The 26,845-nt window shown below is 46.1% G+C and overlaps 1 protein-coding gene across 1 annotated transcript; it reads right to left on the reverse strand.

The window, feature by feature from the left end:
• Positions 1-16,867: 16,867 nt before the first annotated feature.
• On the reverse strand, positions 16,868-26,502 carry STC2 (stanniocalcin 2). Its single transcript, XM_034066793.1, has 4 exons — positions 26,187-26,502; positions 23,885-24,027; positions 21,192-21,403; positions 16,868-17,636 (listed from the first exon to the last, which is right to left on the reverse strand). Exons 1-4 carry the CDS (start codon positions 26,335-26,337, stop codon positions 17,243-17,245), a joined length of 900 nt encoding a protein of 299 aa, XP_033922684.1. The 5' UTR covers positions 26,338-26,502; the 3' UTR covers positions 16,868-17,242.
• Positions 26,503-26,845: the final 343 nt, after the last annotated feature.

Here is a 26,845-nt window from a genome sequence, read left to right on the forward strand (position 1 = left end):
TTAGTGCAAGTAAAGTGACTGTGGATAATATACTGAATTTACCACTTAGCCTGGGCCTGTGTGGAAAGGGATGCAAATCTTCCTAAGCTTGACATATTGCACACACATAGAGAAAACTGTATGGTAACCCACAGCTTGCTTCACACCAGATCTTTTCAGCATCTGAATTTGACTTCAAGCCCACGTACATTTCAGAAGATATATTCTGCATCCTTAAATCACATGAACTGCTGGAAGTTGGCACAGATTTGTCTTCAAACAGAAACCAGAGAAAAGGCTCCATTCCAGAAAGTCTGTTGCCAGATGGTCATTTGGAGCAGAAGGAAAAGAAGAAAATGTTAAATGCTGCTCTGCTTTGAAGAGTGGTTTCATAAATGCAGCTTAATGCACAGTAATGTTATTGGTTGTTCTTTCCAAAGTAGTGTCAAGAGGTGCATGTATATAATTTATCAATGTGTCTGTTCCCTGAAATGAATGGAAATGACATGTTTAAAGCAGTGAACTCTTAATTTTTTTCTGTATTGCAACTCCTTGTATTCTTCTCTGCGTAAAACACATTACTGTGTTGTATCCACTCACTGTTGAACAGTCCATGGGCCCTTACTCATCTTAGGCTTTTTCAGGTACTTATTTCTCCTGGTATTTTTTTCCTGGCATCACAGTTAGGCAGATAGGTCTATAATCGCCTGATTCCTCCTGTCCCCTGTTTTTGAAGAGAGAGGCTACCTTTGCCCGTCTGCTGGTATCTCACCTGTCCCTCACAAGTTCGCTAATGGCTGAGATAACTGGCTCCCTGAGAATCCAAGGATAAAATTCCTCCGGGAGAGCTGATTAGGAAATATCACTCTTATCTACATACTTTCCAGCTTATTCTGTCCTCGCTCAGAACTGAGCTCTCACTCTGTCCCTACTACTAACTGGGTCACTGTTGATGCTGGTGGTGAAGGGTAGAGCCAAAGCAGGCGGTGAGCACTGAGACATCACCCAGGGACATACGTGCTCCCTCACAGCTGCAGATCCAGTCTTTCCTGCACTATACAGGACTGTGATAGTAGAGTTGTGAAATCACGGTTAGGGGAACTACATGACAAATGAACACTGTGCAAATGCTGATGAATCAAACCTTATGAGAGCAACTGAGCTGCTCCTTCTCTGTGCCTGCAGCTCTGCCTCTTTCCACCTGCAAGGTGGGGTATCTGTGGGGTGAAGCAGCGGCCTTGCTGCCCCTGCCCGGTTCTTTTTATAGACATATGTGGCGCAAGGTTGCCTTCAAGTGAAAACAGAAAGGTACTGCAGGGAGGGGAAGACGAGGGCTATGGATATCAGGAAAGACCGAAGCAGATTTGCGATCTGCACTCCAAGCTACAGCTCTGGAGTTCACAGCCCAAAAGAGCCTGTGAGTAAAAAAAGACACGGGAACACGGAAAAATCCCAATAATTTGAGAAAAGGTACATAATTTTGGTAATCCAGACCATAATGTGGCCTGTGCAACCCACTGTGTTTAGAAACAGTTTGTTCTTCTTTCCCACTGCTGCATACAAATTGGAGCCGTGGCTTTGTGGGAAAAGGTGGTGTTGCCAAAGGGAGGTGAAGCTTTGCCTTGGAGAGTCGGCACACAACGTGGTGGCTGTTCTCAGCCCTCCTCCAATTAAGATCTCAGGGTTTTCTTTAGTAGAAATAAATCTTTATGTGCACTCACACCAACTGATATGAAGGGGATAACGCAGCCTGCAGTGTGCAGGAGGATGAGCTTTGCCCTATTTCCCAGCTCCCACCATTCCCCTTTTCTTTTATTGGAGAATCAAAAAATCTCATATACTGGCAATAGGTTATTTTGGTCCTTTTGGATTATTTTTCTCGCTAAAAGAGGCGGCTAGCTTCAGAACTAATGACACAAATGGTAACAAGAAAATGGTTGCAAGAAAGTGCAACTTTCTTAAAATACCTTCTTAAATTTCTATTTCTTTTACTTCAAAGGCTCTTGAAATAATCATCTAAGGCTTATGTAAAGTTAATATCAAGTTTACAGAGCTTCTGCTGGCAATTTTTAGGTGAGTCTAAATGAATATTCTTCCTTTTTTAAGTACTTGCACCTCCTCTGCTGTTATTCTCGGAGTTATCTGCGAGATCTAGATGCTGACAGGAGAAAGACGAATCCCTCTCCAAAAGGGAGGAGACCTGACTAAGAGTGTCACCAAATAAATTGGAAACCTGAGGCAAACACCTCCATGCACTCTGTGTTCTGTCTCCATCCTCATCACCTCTGATGTTGCCTAAGCAAGGGGAGGCAAAATAGTGTAAAAGGTCATTTTGTTGTTTCTGCTGTGGTTTCAGTCACATCCTATGCTCTCCCTGATGCTCTAGAACTGCATGGCAGCGAGCATGGAAAATCTGGGAGTAGGGAACATTTTAGAGGTTTTAGGGACATATTAGACTTTTTAGACCCCTATTGCTGCCTTTGTGCAGGTAAGTCACACTTGTTCCCTTCCTGTCATGGATGTGGCTGTGCCCATACGGAGCAGTTTGGTGGCAGATGGAGGACTATGCTTGGAGCAATGCTCACAGAGAGGTTCAAGCAGAGAAATTAGCAGATATCTTGGTTTTAGTTGTGTGGAAAGCAGCCACCAGCAAGGGAGGTAGGCAGAAAAGGGGCTGTGAGGGCTGAAGAGTTTGACAATAAAATACTGCAAACTAGTCCTATGTTCAGTTGAATCCCAGTGCTGATGCTGGAGGCTCTAACTCTCTGTCTCTAATCCAAATCTTTTATCTGTTGTCTGTTCTGCTCCTGGCTGCAGCTGCAGTCCAAGCTGACGAGTCCTTCAGGTACACCTCCCCAATGTTGCTTGTAGAAGGTGCTTTCCTCCCTCTTGCTGCAAGATGGTGCTGCAGAATAGGGAAATGCATCTCTGGGAGAGCTGCTGGGTCTCAGAGCCAGAGATGCAGTAGGGATTGCTGCTGGGGGACAGGGCCTCCCCTCCAGTCATGGCTGTGAGATGGTGCAGGAGCTGCTGGCAGCATGAGGGACCTGGTGGAGCAGGGGGAAGGTGGCTGATGAGCCCCCACAACTCTGGGGTGGGCTGTGGTTGCATCTAACCTGCCCAGGAAAAACTGACCAGCTGGTGATCCCTCCATCTCCTGCCCACTCTGCAGATACTGGGGTGTCAGGGCCATATGGGTGGAAACTCCCTATCTGTCTATGCTGTATGACTGTGCCTTTTTCTGTGTCATGCACAGGAGAAGAAGGGCAGCTTTGGCTTGAGCATGGTCATCTGGTATAAGATACTGACATTATTATGCTTTAAATCGTGATGTTCATGTCACAAATCCTTGTCCTGCTCTGGACTGATGTAGATTGTAGCTATTTCCTTGCAGAAATCTAAGTTCACGCTGTTGGAACCTTTTGCACTCATATTTTCTGGCTAATGTGCTCTAGTGGAACCAGTGGCAGCAGTTTGAGATATTACTGCCTTCAGGTCTCGACCTAGTGTTAGTGTGGGAAAAGACAAGCTGAGCTTCCAGCTCTGCAGCCTGATAGCATGTTTTCTGGGGGGCAAACTGACCTTTGTCTATGGTCTAAGCTGACGTAACAAACTCCTCCCTGAGCTCCCGAAATGGAGATGTGTTTCCCATGATGCCAGGTTTGTTCCAGGAGCAGTGACCATCAGCAAGCCACAGCAAAATCCTTTGGGCATCTTAAGCTGGTCTGCTGTGGTTGACCAGAGGATGTAGGTCAGAGCCCTAAATACAGCCCTTGTACTACATTTGTTCTGGGATCTGTCATACCTGTACACATTTACTTACAGGGTTATACAGCTTATCATACATTTATTCAGATTCTCAGGAGGAGACTTTATTACATAAGAAAATACTACATAACACTTTTTTTGGAGGGGGTTTCTTGTGTTTTGAAAACTTTTTTTGGCCAGATGTGGTGATTTATCTTAAAATTTATCAGAATTGAAATGGGAATTCAGAAAAGAAATCATGAGAAGGAATCATTACATAAACGAAACTCTCTAATGTATCAAATATATGTGAAAAAGTAAGTATATAGAGACCTGTTCTGTATTTAATGCTGATATGTTAAGGTTATTTTTAAGTAGTGAGTTAAATGAGGTAATCTTCAAGGTCTCAGGGTCTTCAAGGTTTTAGTATTAACAGCATGCTTTCTGAAATACTTTTCCATGGGCAGAAGAGGAAAATAAATGTCCCTGCTTTTCAAGTTATTAATTAACATCTGAATGATAAAGTACCTCAATCAAATTGATTGAATACATCAGAATGAACAATTCTGATTGGTTTTTTCCATACTTGCAGTAAAAGTTATTTTCATCAAAAGCTTGCAAAACTTTTCGACATGTTCTTGTCATGGTCTGTGGCTTCTACCATTTCAGCAGTTTGACTTTCTTTTAAAATGCTGTCATCATGTATAATTTGTGCAATTTTTCTTTATAGTGTAAAGGATTTCAAGAGATTATGGTATAAGTTTGATTCTATTTCTAATGTCATTTAAAATGTATGTAGGTCAAAAGAAAAAGTAAAACTTAGCGAGAATAAGTTAATGGTTATCTGCACTGAGAGCACCCACTGGCTGTCTATATATAACCCAGAAAGTTTCTTTTAGGCTGACACTGGTTTTGTTGATGGCATTGGCCTTGACTGGGTATTATGTCTTTTTCTGTTCTCATCCTCATGACATTCATCCCTAAAGCACATGGTCCTAAGAGTTGTTGTGAGGGGTTTGGACCTTTTTCCTCAGAGCCTACGTGACTCTGCTTCCAAATACTGGCTGGAGGTGTTAGGAGTTGAATCCTTGTGTGGGGAGACAGCCTGGCCTGGGGCATCAGGCACTGCTCTTGGAATAAGCATGCAGTCAGTTTTGCAAACTTAGGTGTCCTACTTGTTCTCCAGCTGCTGCTCTAGAAGGCCACTGGTCTCCAGCAGGTCCTGGGTCATACCTGCCAGCCCTTGGATAACCTAGCACATATACATGGCTCCTGTCACCAGTATTCCAGCAACAATCCCTTCTATCTTGCACTAGACATTGCTGTTGTTCTGTTGCACTTAAGCAAGTCACTTCTCACTCCTCCTTTCATCCTTTGCTGTGGCTGTTTTGAACGTCATCACCTTGGTCCATGGACTCTTGTACCATGTATTTACCTGGATCTGAGAAGGAATAACAAGAGTAATAACCATGTGGCCCAGAGCCACCTCCAGCCACAGCAGGTCTGACAGGTCCAGCTGGCCATCCATGTGCCCAGCAGGCTCCTGGTGTGCGCCAGGCATGGCTTGGGGACTGTGCAGGGGCAGCCTGCCCAGAACTCATGCCCGTTTGATGCTGGGGCTGTCTGAAATCTGGAAATTGAGTAGGGCACTGTAAGGGACCGGTGGGGTGGACTGAGGAAATGGTGGGTGCATGCAGGGATAGCAGGGGACATGGATGCAAAGTTACCTGGGTTTTGGCTTTCCCCTCCCTTCCTTTCCTGCTGGACAAACACATCCCTTTGCTCTTGAGGCAGAGTTTTGAGGGACCAGAGCAGCCTCCCTCCTGTGCTATGCTGTGTGCATACACTAAGCCTCATTAGCAGCTCACTTTTAAAAACTTCTTGAGCTTTTTACCCACAGCCAGCAGAGCGGTAACCTCTCGAGTTATTTCTTTGCTCTGTGCCTTCCATGTCTGCCTAGTCTCTCCTCGGAGAAGATCTGCCTCTTGAGGGAAGGGATGAGCTGAGTTTGCCTTTTGCCATTCACCTACAATGAGCAATTTCTGCCATCATCTCCACTCTCTTGAAATTCCTGTATGAGGACAATGTGGAGCAGCTAAAGATTCACGTTTGTCTTCACATTTTTCTTTATCTTCTCTGTTCCTTTATTTTTTTTTACTATTCTTGTATTTTCCTTTCTGTTTGTTATTTCCCTCTGTTCCTTTCATCTTCATTATTTTCTCTCTATTTTCTCCCCCTTTCTCTTCTTTTCTCTCTCTCCCTTGCTGCTGGATATTATGAGCAGTGACAGCAGTTGCTGGTAGCTGGAATCCAGGGAGATAACAGCATTGTCATGAGAATCAGTCTGCTCAGCTACAATTAGCTCTGCTGATATCTTTCACCTGGACAGAGCTGCCTTATCATTGCTACTTCTTGGAAAATGAGGGGTCACAGATACTGATCGCAGATAGCATGACTCTGGCATTTCCCTCTGGTTTTCATGTTGCTGGAATCTCTTTTTGGCTCCCTTCTCTGTGCGATTAGTTTTGCATCTCTCTTGTTCAGCTGTGCTGCTGTCAGATGGAAAGCAGGCACCGAAGCTTTCCAACAGTTGTATGGCTGAAACAGAGACCCCGGGTAAATTCACCTGGTGTGAGCGACGCCACACTTCCATGAATTCTGGATGTTTCTGAAGTTCAAAGCCAGAAATAAAATAACGCGTCAGTGCCCTGGGGCCTCTTTATGGTAAATCGTTGCCTTGTCTTTGGAAACTATTGAGAAGGGCATAAGGCAGAGCCAGCTGAGCTTGTTAGTGTTGGGCTGATCCACCCACCCTCCTCCTGGCTGGTTGCGCAGTTCCTGACTAGCCAAGTGAAGATGTTGGCAAATGCTCCCACAGCATTTTTTTTTCCACCATGAATGGGCTTTAGCAACTGTTACTTGTGTCTGGGGACAGTGGGGTTATCCTTCCGGCCTTGCTTTTGGTGACAGTTGCACTTAGCTGATCATAGGACCACAGAATCATAGGTTAGGTTGGAAAGAACCTTACGATCATTCAGTTCCAACCCCCTGCCATGGGCAGGGACACCTCATACTAAACTGTGTCACCCAAGGCTCTGTCCAACCTGGCCTCGAACACTGCCAGAGATAGAGTATTTACCACCACTTTGGGTAAGCTGTGCCAGCGCCTCACCACCCTCACAATAAAGAGCTTCATCCTTATATCTAACCTGAACTTCCCCTGTTTAAGTTAAAACCTGTTACCCCTTATCCTATTGCTATGGTCCCTGATGCAGAGTCCCTCTCCGGCATCCAAAGAAGTTAAAGGCAGCTAATCCAGTCCTGTTTTGCATCCTCCCTTTCTTTGATACCTTTCTATTTGCCTTATAAACAAAGCTCTGTAACAGGAATAAACCCTAATCCCTTACCTTTCTAGAGCTCAAAAGCATCTGAGCTGCAGGACAAGCTTAGCAGCAGAGTCATGTGTAGCAGAGGTGGCCTTCTTACTTGCATGTCTTCTTTCTCTCTTGCTTTTCAATACCTTAGAGACACACCTGTCATTGTTAGATCTGTCAAGTTGCAGTCAGATATTAGGTACAGCGATACTGACATTAACCTAATGGCACTTGGTCATAATGGAAGAGAAAAGCCAGATTTGCAGGGAATTGGTGCTTCACAGACCGTTTAATAAAGCCAGTCTCCAGGACAAGTGCAGGGATGGCCGTTGATGTATTCTCTCACTCTGGTTTTGCTACAGATTCATTCAATTTGCAGACAGTAGTGAGTGGGAATCAATACAGTCCTATGGATACAAGCTGATGAGCTGATATTTCTACATCTTCATTTTTCCTTTTCCACCTTTTCCCATTATATGGTTAGACTCTAAGTCCTTTTTTGCCATTTTCATATGAACTCAGGACAAGGATATTGTAGCCTCATTTAGGGGATGTTGTATTACTGCCAGTAGCAGCATTTTAGCCAATTGCACACTCTGTTACGGTAACCTGTGAGCTGATGCCATGGGTATCACAGACCCTGCACTACCAGTTGAGATGCACCGCATCAACATACTTACATTTTGGTCAGCAGGAACACACAGTCTGGAGCCAGCTTTATGCTTTTGCAGTGATTTTGGTGGGTTGTCAAATTGTAGTCAGAATCACTCTTGATTTATTCAATACCAGCCCTTGTGTCACACGGCTGCAGCATTGCCAGTCCCTAGGACAGTCCCTAAACTGTCCCAGCTGTACTTCTGCCAGAGGAGTGAGCTGTGATCTGGGGGTGTGTGTCACTGAGCGTATTAGAGCCAGGGTTGCGTAAGCATTACTAAGGGTGTACCACGGTGCAGCTATACCTGCAGTGCTGCACACACAGCCATGGGACAGCCTTGGAGAACCTGTGAGAGCGTGTGGCTTCTGCCAATTACTAAGGACAGAGAGTGGTTGCAGCATCAAATGTGCCTCATGCTGTCCACATACAGGGATGGGAGCTGGGGACAGTCTTCTGGGTTTAACCAGCACTTGCCTTTTACGTAGCATCCTTCCAGCATGTCTCACTGTCATTGCTGCTTTCAGGCTGCTGGGCACATGCTGTCCCCACTACCTCTCAGGAGAGGCCCTCCCTTCCTGCTGATGTTGCTCCAAAGCAATTCCTCAGTGGTAGCACCTGGTTTATAATGGTTTGTCAGGTTTTATGGCCCCTGAGGGTTTTTAGGCTAGTTAATTTGCTCATCCTTGAGAGATAAAAAATGCTTGTGTTTTTCTTTCAAAGATAAGGATGGATGTTGCTCTGGGGACTGGGATTAATTTTTCCTACAGAGCTTAGACTTTCCATTGCAGCCTCTGCTCACCCTGTGCTGCTAGAGATCCTTCTGTTAGCTGCCCACCATCCACTAGAACCCTTAGTCCTGACAGGAGAAAACATAGGTGAATCGCCAGAGGAATGTGAATGCAGTCAGTTGCGACATTTGTATGTTTATCTGACCTTCAATGTTTACAAATTTGGCTGACAGTCTCATGAGAGAGGGTTTGACCAACTTATTGGTCAATTGGACCTTAATGCTCTTCTTGTTTCTGGTCAGTCTGGCAATACTGTAAGAACACCTTGTTCCAAGCAAGTTCCTAAATGAGTTTATATGTACTTAAATGGCATCATCACATATTCTCAGTGCTGTCTCCTGGTCCTTTTTTACTCCACCCTTTAAAGTTTCTGACTTCTATGCTGTTGCTCAGAATAATTGCTGTATTTCCTGAATAAATGGTATCATCCTGCTACCATTTTCATTGGGAGGGGAGGAATGTCTGGTCTTTTCTCCTCTGAAGAGACAGCCTGACCACTTCTCCAGGCTGTACTAGAGCTGTGCTGTGTGACCATCAGAGAAAGAGGAGAGGCTGTTATGTGCAGGATGGCCAGAATTCAAGCAATCTGGTATATATGTCATAAAGCCTAGTAAACTTTATTTCAGGTTTTTAAAAGCAGCATGCAAGTCTTATCTTTCTCATATTTTACATGTCATCCAATTCTGGATGCTGTTGAAAGATGCTATGGATTGCCTGCTCTTCCATGGCTTGCAAATGGTCTGTGCTTAGGGAGTGCTGCAAAAAAAAACCCCGTGCCTCAGATCCAGGCATTTCTGAATGTGGGATGTTGAGAACAGATTATTTTCAGCCTCAGCTATTTTCTGACTTTAAGACTATTCCTGATAAGCCTATGTAAGTCAGGAAAGCTTCAGTGATTTCCAGCTCCAGCAGGAGCCTAATCTGAATGTCCTGCTATTATCAGTAACATGTTTTATCAGAGACTTTGGTGAACCCAAGATTGGGCCTTTAGTTATTGTCCAAGACTCATTCCCTGGTCCTGGATCATCAGCTGTGGCCAACTTCCACTGGTCCATGTAATGCAGATAGCCACAAAATAAATCTCGTTTTCCAGGAATCTGCAGAGTCAGCTGGCTGCTGCCATGGGCTGCCCAGACCCTTGGGAGCCCTTTCTTGCTGCAGAGGAGTTTCAGCTTCCCTGGGCATCCTCTGCCCTCTCCAAGGCATCCTGGCTACAATGCTTTTAATGGGCTTCTGCAGACTCCTCATCAGTTAGTGTTAGCTTTGGACCAGCACGTGTAGGTGGTAGATCTGAGGGAAAACCATATAATTCCTGAGATTACTGTTCACAGCATCTTTTGCAGTGAGATAATGCTGAGGGTCTAGGTAGACACTGTTTCATTTTCTGCATGTGAAGGCAAAGGACAATGTTCCCTTCTACCAACAGTGATGGAAATTCTTTTTGTCCAGGTCTCTCTCCTATGATGTCCAGATTGGTTTTGCCAAGGCTGGGACTTGCTGACAGCCAGGTGATTGCTACCATAATTATAAATAATAATACTAACAATAATATATTCAAGAAGGCTTCAAGGATGTGCACTGCACCCCTCTGCAAACTGATTGCATAGTGGCTTGATTTCATTTCAGTTTAACAAAATGCTGAATGTGCATAGTTCCTCCTCATTTTATCTTAAAATAGGACATCTAAATAAGGCACTCTGTAGGCCTTTCCCAGTCTCTCCTGGCTGTCAGCTTTCACTGAGCTTCCCCACACCTCCCACTGCATTTTTCTCCAGGGTAGGAAGAGACTCTGCAATGTAAGTGGGATTATTCATGGGTGACAAATGTAGCCCGGTGTGATTGTGGGACAGAGAAAAGCAGATACAAACTGCAGAAAATCGGAGAAAGGGAGTGGGGTTTATAGAGCGGGTTATGTGCCATAATGTCTTATATAGTGGAGGGCTGATCCTCTGCTGTGTTAAAATGCACCCTGTGTTTAGCCTTTCCATAAGCTGTGACACTGGGGAAACTGCTGCTGTCTGTGCCATGGGGGCCCTTTGCTCTTGCATGGTGGAAGCTAACCCAGGCTTTATTTCAATACAGCTGAGGTTCCTCTTGCGGAACCACGTGTCAGGGCTGATCTCTGCGGTGTCATCAGAGCCACTGAGATGCATGGCAATAGTTTGACTTGATGATCTGCACGGTCTTTTCTAACCCAGTCAATTCTATGATTCTGTGTCCAGCACACTCTCTGCAGTGGCACTGTTCCTCATGCACTACTTTCCAGCAGCGGTGGAATGCCCTTAAAAAAGGTTATATCCCCATGTACGTGGAGAATCTCACAGCAGACTCTCTAAAACTCCTTCTTATTTTAAAAGAATTTCTAAATAAACTCCAAGCCACATTTTTATAAGGGAGGATGGTATTTGCAGAAAAGGTCAAGGCTATAACAGTCGGCATCCTTGGAGATAGGAATTCTCAGCCCCTGCAGCTTCCCATAATTTGTCATGTCTTTAAACCCTCAAGTCCCCATTTTACATTCCTGATCGAGAAAGACATGAGGTTTTGATTTCAAAATTAAATGCTCTACTGGCTGGGGATGTTTTTTCCCTAAAGAAAATGTACAGAAACAAAGATTGTTAGGACTTCACTAATTACATGGTTATGCTTAGCAACAGCCCTGGGTCAGGACCTGTTAGTGCTGGGACTGCAGGAAAGGACCTGGAAAGGACCTTGAGAGGCATCAGTGAAGCTGCTGCTTCTGGGGAGGTCCAGATGCACCCCTTTACATCCTCTCTCCATGATTCAGCTTTGATTGGTCACAGGGCAGGTGCCCATGATGGGTGATGCAGGCTCATTGCTCAAGACTTGAGATCTGCTATATCTGTCGCTGGGGAAGCATGCAGCAATTTCTGAGTTTAGCAGGTGTGAGAGAAGCCTTTTCTGCGAGAGTCTGCTAGGAGAGCATGGAAACACGAACATAACTAGCAGTGAAAACTGAGTGGGATTTGTGTTTCTGGTGAGGTGTCAGGAAATAGCTTTAAAAATGCACTGCTCGGAGGCTTCCCAACAAGTTTTAACTATTCCTTCACCTGGGAAGATCGCTGCAGTGAATTCATCAGGATGACGCAGCAGAGAGCTGCTCTGGAGCTGCCTCGGCTCTCGTGGCACCTCCAGGCGTGGGCTCAGGGAGCAGAGCGAAGGGCAGTGCTGAGGAAGCAGTAGAGATGAACACAGAAGCACTGGCAGTAGGTTTGACTCAGCTCACTATGTGGGCTGACATATGTAAATTGCTATATACATTTGTAAATGTTTTGGTATGCCTGAGCAAGCCAATATCTGGAATTAATTTTGTTCTTTTGGGAGGCTAGCAGGGAGCCTGTAAGAGAATAAATCCAAATGGACTGCATGTATGAATCTTGGTGTGTTTTGTTTAATTGGATGAGACCTGTGTATGGATATGCATTTGCAATCTGAATTGCCTTGATTTGGTTTTCCTTACCTCACTTGTAAAGTGACTCAGACCAAATTGAACTGAGATCACCCCAGTCTTGAAGCAGACTTATATGCTGGTATTAAACATATTTTAAGTTGTAAACTTCCGAGGGTTGTGCAATGCAGAATCCCTGCTCTGCAGTGTGGTTTAGGGCTTCTTTTTTCTCTCTGTGCTTCTGTACTTTTTAATGTCAGCACTCTGTAACTTACCATGCTGTTTTGTGAGATGTGATGCCCTAAGGGAAGGTAAGGGTCACTTCTCTGTCACTAACATCTAGCCACTGGAGCAGAATGCAGTCTCACCACTTCACAGTTCAGGAGGTGAAAAATAACTTTTCTAGTTGAAATTGCAGGGAGGATGGTAGAGGGCAGAATACAGTTACCTCAGCTGCATCAGAGCTAAGATGTGGACCAGCTCTGCTTAAAAACACAATGGGATCTTGTGTGGTCCAACACCAGCACAAGCTGTTCCTTAGCAGTAGCCTGACTGCAGCTGGATCTGAGATCACGTCCACAAAACTCTGTGACATCTCTGCTGGCAAGATACACTTTCCCATTGGTGTTTGATGACAGTCCGAAGCAGGATTATAAAGAGCTATTGCACCTAAAGGCAAGAAATGCCACAGGTCCTGGATTGCTGTGAAACACATTTAGGCTTGTGAAGCCCATCTCATCCAAAGGCTTCAACTGGCTTAGTTATTTTTAAACCCCACAGAAGGAGTGTTAAAAATGTGCTTTTTCATGCAGCCTTAAAAATACCCTGTGCTTTATGTTCTGAGGTGCTTTCTCATAATTTCCCCATCCCCTTGCTGCCTACACCCCGATGCTGTATGAAAATGACTTTGGAGACAACACAAAGTGCTGTTTCTGCAAATTGCTTTTTGTGCATCTTAGGATTTTGCTTTTCTCCTTGGCTGAAACTCCAGGAAGCATTTAAAATTTTGATATCTGATCACTGCTGGGATGCTGATGGGGTGATCTGAGAGAGAATTACAGCAATTGTACGTGCCTGTTTCACTCCTGTACAGAGCCAATGGCTGGCACTTATTGATACATTATTAACAACTGACAGTGGAGATCCAAATTAATATCCTGTTTTTAAGGTAGAATCCTGAAGGGATAACTCTTGCTATTACATGGAGCAGGTCTTTTACACATGCAGGTCAAATCTTACCAGCTAATACAGCTTTTGGAAAGCATTGCTATTGTATTTGTTAATGGGTCCAGTGCTGGGGGCTGCTGCCACCTTGTACTGGCAGGTTCTGTAGTCATCCACAGATCCCTTTCCCAGCCCTGATGGGATGTGCTTACAGGATGCTGAGTTGCTCCTATAGTCAACCTGTCTGAGCACAGTGTGCCACCTCCTAAGGGACTTTTGTAATCCAAGAGCATTAGGGCAGTGAGAAGAAACCCATCAGTACCTGCATCCCCCTACTCCTAACCTAAAATACAGCATAATTTGAAGCAGATGACGTGGCTCTGGCATGCTACAGTAAACCCAGTGCATAGCTACTGCTAAAGGAAACCTCCCAGAACAAGCATGGGCTTTTACTGATCCTGAGAAAGGCACGAGCTTCTGGTACTGTGTTTTTCATCCTCTGGTTTATCCCACATCTCCCCTTGAACTGATCTGCCAGGTCCCAGCCAAGCAGCCATGGTCTCTGCGTCCCAAGGGACAACACACTGGTGTTGAAGTCTCTGCCCTTGCATCAGTTCTCCCCAGTATGCAGAAAGTGAGGACGGGCTCCATCCCCACATCTGCCCCAGCCATGGCACCTCTGCTGCTGCCTGGCTGGCACAGGCTCAGGGGGACGAGCAGACAGATTACCTCTGCCCCTCTTGGCTGAAGCTGCTGGCCCAACTTCAGAGAGCTTTTCTTACCCCTTATCACATCAGCTGAAATTCCAGCTAACAAACCCAGGCGCAGACTTATTCAAAACATTTATTAGTGTTTAAGGAAAATAATAGTGTGAAAGGTACAGAGCTTTGTCTAAAGTCATATGCATTTTCTTTGTTTTTTACAAGCTTATTTGGCTGCAAATTCTACACGAGATAAAACTAGTATGTTTTTCTCCCAGAGATTTGGAATTAAGGACAGTTCACTTTTTTTTTTTAAATTTTCCTTTTTTTTTCTCCTTTTAGTTCAGCACTTTAAGTTAGGACAGCATTTTCCAGGGTTTTCTGCTATAGTTTTCCAGTAGGCATTTTGCTTCTCCCATTATTTTCATTCCAGAACAAGGCTCATTCCAGATGCAAAGCGTAAAGGAAACATTCATATCTTGGCTTTTAAGCTAAACCTCCTTCATGAACAGCAAGTTCATAAGGAATGTTAATTAAAGCATCATACAGTATCTAAATGGACTTTTTTTTTATAAAGAATTAAGGCTATGTAGATGTCACAATAAAATAATCTCAGGTAAAACGCACCCTTTTTGTTAGATATGAAAGGTTTAACAATAAATAAATGATTTATGCTGTCAATAACATTATGGAACTGTATAAAACTATATTTACGCAGCTTTAAACATAAAAAAACATACTAGTGGCATGAATATATACAACACAGGTCATGACATACGCTTAAATTATCATAGCCAGCAGTGTTCTTTTTTAAATGGGGACACTATAATAAATAGAAATGTTAAATATTTACAATAATAGCATATGTGGAATCAGTAGATGAACACATAAAATCTTCACACACAGAGGAAAAAAATATTATGCCTTACACGAAAATCCCACCCACAGCTTCCCCCCTCCCCCCAATTTTTATTGACTAAACCAGGGGAATATACAATTTTCCCCACAGAACAAATGAATACAAGTAAAACTGTATGCATGCTGAGGTGATACGTTGACTGAGACATTCAAGGATGTAGATCTGTATGTTTGGTTCCCATTGATGAATCAGACCTCTAATGAGAGAGGGATCTTATTTTAGTTCAATGCAAGAGCATTACGTTGGTAGCGAGCTGTTGCTTCTGTTTTGTGTTTGGTTTTTTTTTTCTTTTTTTCTTCTTTTTTTTTTTCCTCTAAAACACTTGGATTGTCTTTTTGGTTTGAGCTTGTTCTTCATGGTGGCTGTATGCCACCAAGGGGGAGAGGACGCTCACAGGAAACCCATGGAGGCACACTAGAAACCTTCTTATGGTACCACCAGCAGCCACTTCGGTTTTGGAGCAGAGGAGTTAGCCATCAGAGGCAGGTCCAAACCAACCTTGGCAAGCTCCTCTGTGGGACAGGCTGGGTGCCCCATCCATGGCAGAGCTCTTCTACTACTCAACGGGGCAGCTAGCACTTGCACTGGCAGGAGCTCCGCTCCTCAGGTCAGCATAGTCTTCACTGCTTCAGTTCCTGGCCTGATCCCACCTCTTCCCAGTTAAGTTGAATGAAAATTTTTGTCACAGAACTTAGCTAAAATCAGGCGGGATCAAGGTCATGTCCGTAAACAAAGACCTGGTGATCACATAGAGACACACCTTTTCAACTTAACTGTCCTCTCTTCCTTCCTACGTGGATTCTATTAAAAGCAATGCCTGTAACTTCTGCGGGTGGATACATGCATTAAACCCTGAATATAGCTATTAGGAGCCGTGTTCACTTAGCAGTAACTAAAATCTGAGTTGGAAATCGTAGCCAAATTCCAACACCCTCTACTGTTTATACAGCTCCTTCCCACCATGCGACATGACGTACGTTAGTTCACTGGGTACGTTCTGTCTCTACTGAACTGCCTTCCTGCCCCCACAGCTTTCCTCCCAAACTTTCTAAATGAGAAGGCTCAAATCCCTGGTGTGATTCCCACTTTCTAAGAAAACTTGCTTTTTCTCTAGAGGAAGCTGAAGAGTTCACCCCTCTGTCCCCGTGGATGCTGTAACCTCCATTTCCACTACAATATCTGGGGATATAGGATTGCAGATCTGCAACCTGAGAATTACAATTGCATAGGGGGTAGGAGAGATGCATTCAAACACCTCATTCACACTTAAAACTCGTTAGAGGCAATAAGCTCTTGACACTCTTCATCTTTACTAACTCATTCTGCAGAGGCTGGTGGTCATTATTTGCGTGACAATTAAAAAGAAAACCAACCCAAGTCAACCCCTTCTCCTTGTCTTTGGCATTTGGATAAACCACAGCTGATAGGCAGGTTAGAACGGGGGTCCACATCCTAGCAAACCATGCCATGCTGCTGCTAAGGAGATTTATGATGGGTTTTCAATGCAGTCCTGCAGAAGAACCATGTATATAGGGTCCTTCACTGTCTGAGCCTATGCCCACCCTTTTAAGCTTGGGCTGGAGGACCTGTATCACTGAGAGGACAGGTGTAAGCAGAGGATGTGCACAGCGGTTTTAATGGTCCACCAGCATACTCCTGGGGGTCCTCCCTACTGTGCAAGTCTTAACAGTCATGTTGCCTTGCCTGGAAGCTGACTACTTGCCTTTGATATGCTGAAGTGACTGGATTAGCAAGTGTCAAGTTATGCAGTGGTTAAAAACCAAACGGGGGGGGGGGGGGGGGGGGGGGGGGGCGGGGGGGGGGGGGGCACTTAGACTAGGCAGCATCACCCAGATGGGAACAATGGCTCAGAAGTTACTTAAGAGAAAGCGGTGGAGCTCCAGACCTCACGGTTCCTGTGCAAGAGATGGGGTAGCTATTTCATTAGAGAGCATCACATAGAGAGCTTTGAGCTCTTGTGTTCTCAGCCACAGACAAGAAACTAAATCCCCCTGGAATTCAGCCATCTGCTGTAAGGCTGTGCCCTAAACCTTCAGAGGTGCTAAGCCACAAGCAGCCACATGCAGTCTGGCAGAGACCTCTTGGAACCTTCTCCCCAGCCAAGGGGACCAAGAAAAAAAAAAAAAGAACAAAACAAAACAAAAAGAAAAATCCTCAAAACAACCCAACAACCCCCAAACAAGATCCTAAATTTCAGCTGATGTCCACTTCATAAAAAAGGGAAAATGAATTTATCTGGAGACATTTTGCCACACTTGGTGGCTGCTCAAGTGTTGAGTTTGCTGGATCTATAACCCATTGCCACTGCTCTCCCTTTGCTACTATATACACTGTTGCCGAGGTCCGTATATATCTTGCAATGCCCTGTGCTTGACCTCTGAATGGGAAATGCTTTGGAATGCCCATAGACGGGAAGATGGGACTCAACGGAGGAGGTTTCCAGTGGAGGGGAAGGATGGGGGAAACGGGGACTTGGTGCCTTTTTTCACCTCCGGATGTCAGAAAAGTCGGACAGTTCGTCTGCCCGGTCCATGATCCCATGTACCCCTTTGGGACCATGGCCCCCAGCTTTCACCCGGGCATGGGCATTCAAATGGCCCTTAGTACCTCTCTCTGCCTTGGATGCTCGTGAGGTCTCTCTGTGGTCGGAGTCGGAGTGCGCCAGCATGTCCCCACGGCCAGCACCAGCTTTGCTGGCTTCACCTGCCTTCTTCTCTGGACCCAGGATGGTGTCACCGTGCACAGAAGAGGTGCAGAAACTCAGGATGGAGCAGAGACTTCCCCAGTTCTGTTCGCACTGGACCTGGACGCTTCTTGTTATTGCCTTTTTCACTTCATCACCACAGGTGAGCAGGATGTTCACTAGATCAACATATGGCCTAGAAGGGAAGGAAACAGTGAGAAAAGAGTCAAAATAATATACACCAGTGAACAAATGCAATGGCCCCTCTGTCTTATCCTCCCTTGTGCACAGCACAGTTCAGCAGCGTTATTCCCATGTTACCTACTGACCTGGCAAGGAAGAGTTGCTACTACAAAACAGCCCATAGAGCAGTTCTGCAGCATGTTTATTATGCAATATATCATATTCTAACTGGCCATACTGCTGTGAGAAATGAACACGATGGTATCCTGTCAAACGAAGCTTCACTCAAGTGCTGGATCTGCCTTGATTTCTCTCCCACTGGAGATACTCTGGGAGTCCACCACTGGAACACATGAGGTCTACAAGCCTGGCAAATGGGGCTGCCAAATGGAAGAACTGCTATCTCACATCTTCTGCCATTCTCCCTTTCCATGGCCTTCATCTTTATTAATCAGGATACACGAGAAAAGAAACCTCATGTTTAGAGCCATCTACTTGATCAAACAGCTCTCTATCTCCAGGTGTACAGCTGGTACAGAGCATACACTAATCATTGTTCTGCACTGGGAGGCATTTCCTCACCTCTGCAAGGAGCAGAAGATACTCAGCTAGAGGTTCCCTGGCTTTTCTCATAACCTTTAGCTTTCCCTGTAGCACCAGGTGTTGATCTCCACCACAAGCAAGATCCTATCTGGACTTGGGATCCAGCTGCACAGAGCTCAGACACATGGGAAGCCACTTGATGTAGGAGCAAACAGTGCCACCAAAAGTTTTTTTTCCTTCATTTCCTCAGAGTCGAGTACAGCTTTCAGTGTACTTTTCCCCAGCCAAACAAGGAGTCCAAATGAGCCACGGTCAAATACCATTTGTGCTCCCCCCCACCCCTCTGTGCCCCCACAGCACAATGCAGCCTGAGCACAGGCACTTCCTCAGCCACAGGTGACTGAGTGCAGTGATTTTAAAATAGTTGTGGTCACAAGTTTTGTGGGTCAATATTGATGTTGTCTATTGACACAACCGTTCAGCTGCTAGCAGGCCCAGAAGGACACGCTTCAAAGTCTTCCACAGCAGGAACCATCCACAGTGCTACAGAACTGGCTGGGGCCAGCAGTCGTGGCTGTATAGTGCTTGGGGTGCACTTTCTGGGCACCAGCTCTGGCGACCCTGGACCAGTCTCAATCTATTCCCAAGAACTTAGAAGAGATGAAGAAAATCAACAGATGATGATCATTGTCTGACGCTACCCTGGCTTTCCTTTGCCCAACGGCTTAAACACATTCTGAATGACTAATCTTGGAGAGCCACCTATCTCAAAATATTTCCCATGTTTGGATTGTTTCTGCTGCTTAGAAAAAGTTACTTGGAACACAGCACTGACTGATCTGCCAGGGCCTGTCACCACTTCCACCATAGCAAATCAGCCTGACCCCCACCCCACCACAGCTGACTCAGGAGGAGACTTCAGCACCCCGATCGTGTTCCTCAACACTCATCGGGAGAAAACAGAACAAAATAATCAGAGAACAAGCCTGAGAGCTGCCACTTGCTTCTCCACTCTTAGGGCTGGCTTTAAATGCAAACTAGAAGATGAGAGATCCGAGCATGTTGCAGAGAAATACAGCAGAAGGAAGGAAAAAAAAAAGATAAAGAAATCAGTAGTTGAAATTTGGCACAACCTTTACAAAAATCTGTGTAAGAAATAGGTTGCTGGTATGACTAAAAAGTGGCTCAGCTGCCAAAAATTTCAGGTATTCAGCCTGCCAGAGCCCTGTGGATTAATACTGGCCCATTTCTCAGTCACTGTTTTACTTTCTGCATTTCAGCTGGCCTGACCAGAGTACCTGAACTGAGCACAAGGCTGTAAGTCAGCAGACATGATTTTATTTCCAGCTCTGCCACACTTGCCTATTGATCTCAGACAAGTTCCTTAGTTCAAGAGTTTCAGAGATGGCCTCTAAATTTAGGGGAGGGGAGGAGGCTGGCTGGCTTCTATTTGAGGAGTCCTGCATAAGAAAGCTATGCTCCAACTCAGTGAGATGCTGAAGTGTAGAAGCATTAAATGAGATCATGCAAATTACAGGTGTTCAGCTGAATGACTCGTCTCTTCTCGAAACAAGACCCCCCTAGTTAAGCTCCCAAGAAATAAGCAGCTGCCTTTGAGCATTCCTGCTTTAGACTGTTTGTAAAATAAGGATTGCTTACTCCTCTTTGGACAGGCTTTTGGCTCTCATAGTTCTCATCCCCAAATGATGGGGGGAAGGGAGGTTTAATTGGTGCCAAGTACCCAATTTATAACCTCCTAACACAGTCGGAGCAGCACCCACAGCGAGGTGCTGCTGTGCAGGACAGAGCCCTGCTTTCCCTCTCCCCCTTGCCAGCAGGATACTGCCCTTCACTCTGGTGAGGTCTGGATCTGCCACCAGCTGTACCTTTCTTCTCAGTGTCAGGAATGTCCATAGAAAAGGCCTTGTTTTCAGGCCATCATGTTCAGCTCATACAAACCACAGCAAACGATTCTGCATGTGAGAGTAAACTGGTATTGAAGTGCCTGCAACTACAGCTGAAGTATTAGGAGGTTAGTTTTCAATAGAAAGTAAGGGAAATGGATCACAGCTCCTTTGGATACCAATGCAAATGCAAGGCTAGAAGTTCACAGTAAATTATTATGGAAAGAAAAAATAAATTATCTGTCATGATTGCTGGGATTTAGAGTTTCTGTGCTAATTCCACTAGGGATAAAAAGGCATAGAGGCATGGTAGGAAGATGCTCTAAGGTTAAACCTGGTGCCAGGCTGTGGCTCAGCCTTCTTGTTTGGGAGTGAGATGTTCACCTGCAAGAAAAACAGGCTCCAATTTTCGCATTTGTGCACAAAGAGTTGGTGCCTGGTTTGTCACTGTCATGTAGCAGCTCTGATCAATTCCAAATAGGATTAATGCCTGCCATTCCTCAGAGGGCAGCTCTGTTCCCAGTCCTCATGAACTCCTCAAAATCTGACTTGTGCCTTCATTTTGTACACCTCCATGTTTTATTAAAAAGCATCTGAGATTAATAGAGAATAAGATGAATGGGAGATTACCTGGGGGACTGCAGCTCTTTCAGGGACAATTAGCTACAAGATATTTGAAAGTATGTATTTAAAGAAGAAATCATCATCTGGCTGACAACTTTGCATAGACCCTCTTCCCCCTTCTCTTCTAGCTGTCATCTTTAACAGGATCCTGGGGTCAGGAACAGTGCCTTGGAGATCAGAAAACACAGAGACATTGTGAAATGCCTCTGGAAATGGCAGACACTGACACTGTATTTGCCAAAGGACCAAGGAGACAGCCAGGTCCAACTTCAACCCATATCATCTTTCACATTCACATCTAGCCCTTGTAAATAACCTAGCCTTCCAAGGCCCCTGCAAAGAAAGCATTACTTTGGTGTTGTACATGGGAAAACAAGACATGCTTAAGGCCAGAAGGAGGTGAAACAGCTCCTGGGCAGATGCACAGCCCATTGGCACCATCATGCTCCTGGAAGGAGCTCCCACGCCTCTGACTGCACCAGCACAGAGGCACTTACTCATGCTGCAGCAGGTCTTTGAAGTGAATCATCTCCACAATGACCTGGACGTTCTCCTTGGCAGCGGAGCAGAGGTCATGCTTCAGGTAGCACTCCCGCTGTAACTGGAACACCATCTCTTTAATGGCAGGGCACTTACGGCTGATGCAGCTGAATTTATGCCTCAAGGCATGAGCCTTACACTTCAGAGCGTCTTTAATGAAGGATTTTCCCTGAGAAGAAAAGAAATGGAGTAGGTCTGTATTTTTGTCCATTAAGCACAGCAGCTGATTTATGCCCAGCCAGCTGCTCCTCTGTAGGGCAATGTCAAGAGTTATTAGATTGTTAAGGGTATCACTTAATAGCTTTTCCCCTTCTTTTCTTTGTTTCTCTGCCCTTAAAGACCATGCCAAGTTACCCAGCTTTGCTACCCCAGTGGAGGTGAACACACAGGGTTTCCTCACTGGTATTTTGAGGTTTCCTTTGCTCCAATAGCTGAATGCCCAACAAGGGAAAGGGCAAAAGTGAGCACCTTGAAATGATTCAGTGCTTGAGTTACTTGCTTTGCTCACTTCTGGGGTAGCAGCAGGCTCACACAAAGGAAAGGGCATCCTGCCATGGCTGAAGTCCCCAGGACCACAAGCAGATACACATTCAGTAACTAAAAACAAGGATTTCTTTTAATTTTTAAAATCAGTTTGCAAACTCCTACACATGTGTGCACCTTCTATATGCACTTGTCCCACTCCCCAGCTGTATTTTTCCTCTATGACCACTGCCTCAGAGAGGGGCTCAAATCAGCACCAGCAATAATCCTACAGTGTCTTGATGCCTCCTTGCTGCAAGGAATTGAGATTAAGAAAATCAAACCAAGAAACTATAAAAGTTTCAGGAAAGCTGCTTTAGTAGCACCTCTTTAACCACTGTTTGGAATTCCTTCAGTCAATTCCTTAGTGCATATCAAAACCATCCCTTTCTTTTCTCTTTGCTGACACTACAGCAGCCATATACAGGGCTTTTGTCACAGTCTGACAGCTCTGCTCAGAATTCCTTTATGCCGCTGAGCAATAGGTGTATGGAAGCCTCCTGCACTGCATACATCCCTTCGTTAGCTCCGGACTATTTTACACAAGTGGTTCATGAAGACCAAATTCTTGTTATCATTTATCCAAGGAGTATATTGGCACAGTTCCACTGACATTAAGATTCACTCAGACCTGCAAGCAGATGTCCCCAAACTGTTTCAAGCCAGAAATGCTTCTTGCTGAACAAAGAACTGCTTCAGTTATTATCCCTTTCAATTCCCCATACCAAAGGCACTTGCTCTTCCCTCAGTAACAAACATACTTAGCATGGTAGGCAAATAAGGATAAAAAAAAACCCAAAACATTCTTGTATAAGCCAAACCTGACATCAGTTCTAAGGTTTCAGAGTGAGGCAAGGAGACCAGAAAGCAGAGACCAAAGTGGCCAATGTTAGTCTTGTCATTTAATGCAGCCTGAAATAACTACAGATAATAGAGAGACAAACCATGAAAAGTTGTGTCATTGTAGAGGCTAAAGTCACCTCCATATTGACTAAAACTCCATGGGTTTAATACTTCTGTACTGGAGACAGCCTGGATGTGAAACAGGCTGTATTTGACTAGCAGCATCTGGGGACTGGGGAATAGGCATCAATGGCTACACAACCTTCATAGGAGCTTTTTTTTCCCCTCCCAACAGGCCTTACTTCTTTGGTCAACCCTGTTCACCAACAGAATGTGGTGCAAAAATAAAGGAGTGTTTTCTGGCACCCACTTGGAAATTTAGTTGATTTTCAAATACCCACAGGAGAAACCATTCCCATTTCAATGGCTTGCCAGACCCTTCATGCATCCTTGAGAATTCGAGCTGAAAACTCCATCACTTCAAAAGTGATTCCTACTGGGTGGTCGCACCATGTCTCATGGAACAGGCTGAATCCTGAATACAGGCTCAACTTTTTACCATGTTTTTAATAGTGCCATGTAGCTGGTACTTTTAGTCAAGTTAAACTGTAAACTACGTGGTCAAGCCAAATGCTGCTGGCCCGTCGTAATGTTCTCTTCCTTCCACACTGAAATGGGAGAGTACGTTTATAAGACATAATAACAGGATGTCTCAATGATGCATAAATGGTCTGGGGAGAAAATGAAGGAGACAAACTTAATACTGCATACCATCTAAGTAACGTATTTTAACGTGCTTGAACCAAAGACTTATTTGAATAGAGCAGCTTTAGGAGGTTGCCCGTACTGGTTGCGTGTGAGTCTTAAGAGCCAACTTTAGTAACTGCGCATTGGGAAATATTTTGATATGTCCAAAGGAACTGGGAGCCCAAGCTGCATTTCAGAATCGGCTTTGAACAAACATGGTGTAGAAGCTTAAGCTGCCTAATGTTTCTGAAAACCATGTTCAGCATTCCAATTTAGTTATTCTGGGTACAGTAGGTGGAGGTGATCCAGGGCACTGTAGCTAGAGACAGCCTGTCTCCTGGGACAGGTTGCACACCCCTGTTCTGTCCCTGTTCTGGGGTCTTAATTCTGGACCCTTCAACAGAAATATTCTTAGGTTATGCGCAAAAGCAGATTTGCCCTGTAACGGTAGCTCTTTTTTGCAAAGATATGTTAAGGAACTAAATACATGCCAAGTTATTAGAAGCAAGCAGATACATCAGACATTTCACCATGTTACCTGGGCATCAAATTTTCCAGCGTTGTGCAGGAATGTCATGCAGATCTCATGTAAGCCTCGGATCTCGCAAGAATTGTTTTCAAAGCATTCAAACACTCCACATCCCACATCGCCAGCATTAACCAGACAGTGCTGGATTTCAGCTAAAATGAGCATTGATTACAGTTAATTTGAAGAACTGTTCAGAGAAGCTGGTGGTGGGTAAGGGGAAGAAGTTATTTTGCCAACATCATCAGTTTGAAAGTAAAAACACGCAACAGCTCTTGTACTCACAGCATGCCCACTTTTTGCAGAAATTAAGCCAAAACTTGGGTGTATTATGTTATGAAAGTGATATCCAAGAAGTAAATGCCAAATCCACTGTACTTACGTCAAGCTATTTCACTTGAGAACCATCTAATGCTTCTGCATTCCTCAGGAGCAAAGGATGGGCATGCTTTTTGCTGTCTGACTTGTACAAAGCCCCCCATCAACTTCCAAGTGCCAAATGAGAAACCCAGGACCCAGCCAGATAAAACTTCTAATTTCTGGTTCTTTGAGCTGGTTTCTGGCTATTAGCATAATGTTTTTTGCAGACCACTGGGTTTCCCCTGTGGTGATGTCTATGAAGTTAATGGCAGAACTCCCACTGATACATACAGTCCTTTAAACTGAGTGCTGCATAGAGCTGCAACTATGCAGAAATAAATTGAAAATACATATATATTTATATATGTAAAACATAAAATAGATGTACTGGAGCCAGCCATTACACATGTGTTTGTTCTGCCCTTTCAGATGTTATGTAATACTGTAAAAAAGAATAAAAAAAATGCTGCCTAATACTCACTTAGAAAAAAACCCCAAAAATCTGATTCTTAACAAGACACATTCTGGTCCTTAAAAAAAAAATAAAAAATTTGATGTAGTAGTACTGCCAGAGGGAAGGTGGTTGCTGAAAAAGCCTAGGGATAAAGTTAAACAGGGGCAGTTTTTAGACCAGAACTGAGGATGCTAAGAATTCCCGTACTCTGTGCCCTAGTGGTACCTTTAATTAAAGTTCGCCCTTGGGAGCCTGCCTAATCCCCCTCCGAACCGCAGCATGCTTCAGACGTCCCCAACCCCCCCCCCCCCTTTGCCATGCGGTCCATTTGCAAGTCTTTACAGCAACTTTCGGTCTAATTTCAACCCGCTGCAAGGCAGAGAGAGGAGCCGCGGATGGAAATGCGGAGTCTGAGGGAGTTCCCATGCCCTCCCCCGGCTCAGAACCAAATCACTGCCGCTGCATTTATTTTTCCCTCCCCCTCTTCTACCTGCCCCTAAGTGCAGCGCTGGGGGAGGGACACGGGGTCGGTTCCGGCGGTTGTCTCGGCCACAAGCGAAAAGCTGCGCACACACACACGCACTGGAGGGGGGGGGGAGGATGGATGGAGGGGGATGGAGCTCTTTGTGGAGCGCTGCAGAGCGCGGAGCTGGGCTTTTTTTGGGGCCGGGAGCTCAGCTGTAGTGCTTGTGTTGGCATCCGGATGCAAACCCTTTGCCGGATCACATGTCCTGGCTCCAGCGTGCTGAGAACTGCACAGTGCCGTGATTCACATGTGGCAGTCCCTAATGGGCATTCGTGCATTCCTGCTCGTGTGTGTTTAAACACGTCTCGCAGCACTTAGAGTGTTAAAAGGGGAAGAAAAAAAAGGGGGAGGAAAAAAAAAGGCAAAAGGGAAGGGGGAAAAGAAGGGAAAGAAAGGGGAAGGGGGGAAGGAGGGAAGCGTCCGGATCCCGCGCTCTCTCTTTGCACGGCTGGGAAGCGATCCAGCGAAGTGCACGCCTCAGCTCTCTTTCTTCTAGGCAGATAATACCCGGGGGAGGGAGCGCAGGGGGCGGGAGAGGAGGAGAGAAACCCCCGGCCCGTTGCATCATTGCACGACTCCCTACGGAGGAGGCAAAGCACCAGTCATTTCCAGCCGCTTCCCCTTCCCTCCCGTCCGTCCCCGTCCTCCCCTCCTCGACCCGGTTTCAAACGCTGCGCTGAGAAACTTTCTCCTCGGCAGCCCCTCGCCTCCGCGGGCTGGGGTCGGGCTGCCCAGGCGCTTCGCCCGGAGCGCGGCCGTGGCTGTTGCAAGGGCAACACGTGCTTGGCAAAGCCGGGCTTTAAAGGTAATTAGAAGCGAGCTCTTATTTCCTCTGATGATTTATGCCTGACAGTCGGACACCGGAATAAAACGCCTGTCATAACTCCATTTCCCCGGCGCTCCAGAAGCAATGGGTGAGGGACACACGCACCCCAGCACCCCACCTTCGCACCCCCCCAAGCCCTAAGCCGTACCTGTGTTTTGCAGAGACAGGCGCCCCTTCTGCTGTGGGGTCCTGTCCTGCGGCCCCTCCGGCGGGTGCGTAGCCTCAGTGCCCGCCGCCGCCCGGGCGATGGCGAGCAGCAGGGCCAGGGCCAGCAGCTTGCCGCGGAGCTCCGCGCACATGGTCGCGCCTTCCCCCCGCCGCCGCCGCGTCCTCCCCCGCGGGGTGCCGCACCCGGGCCCAGCGCGCTCCTCGCCGCGGCCCCGCGAACCGCATGTGCCCGGCGCGGCGGCGAGCGCGGAGTGGCGGTGGCGGCGCCGGAGGGTGCCTCAAATATCCCCGCCGAGCCCCGGTGTCACTCGCATGAGGGAGCCGAGCAGGTGTCGCTCCGCGCCGCGGCCAATGGCAGCCGCCGCCCCGCTCCGCCCGCCCGCCGGGGGCCGGCCCGGCTCCACCGGCAGGTTGCAGCCGCCCGCCTCCCCTCGGCCCCACCCGCGCCGCGTCGCGGGGGATGGGCGTGCGGGGGGCAGCGGGCACGGACGGCACCCGGCGGGGAGGGGAATGGTGGTGGTGAGGCACAAGTTCCTTCCCCTCGGTGGTATGGGCGCGGTGGGGGCAGCGGGGAAAATAAGGTGGAAAAGCGGGATTTTGACAAGAGCGCTGCTTTGGAGGCGGGGGAGGAGGCACTGA

The sequence above is a fragment of the Melopsittacus undulatus genome, chromosome 10 (genome assembly GCF_012275295.1).
Source record: "Melopsittacus undulatus isolate bMelUnd1 chromosome 10, bMelUnd1.mat.Z, whole genome shotgun sequence".
In the NCBI taxonomy this organism is placed as follows: Eukaryota; Metazoa; Chordata; class Aves; order Psittaciformes; family Psittaculidae; genus Melopsittacus; species Melopsittacus undulatus.

Bases quoted from the DNA above. Each gene is read 5' to 3' on its own strand.
- STC2 (XM_034066793.1), bottom strand. From the start codon at position 26,337: ATGTGCGCGGAGCTCCGCGGCAAGCTGCTGGCCCTGGCCCTGCTGCTC. The intron at 24,028-26,186 runs GTACGGCTTAGG...TGCTCATTTTAG, and splicing joins CCTGTCTCTGCAAAACACAG to CTGAAATCCAGCACTGTCTG. The intron at 17,637-21,191 runs GTAAGTGCCTCT...CTTCCCTTCTAG, and splicing joins AAAGACCTGCTGCAGCATGA to GCCATATGTTGATCTAGTGA.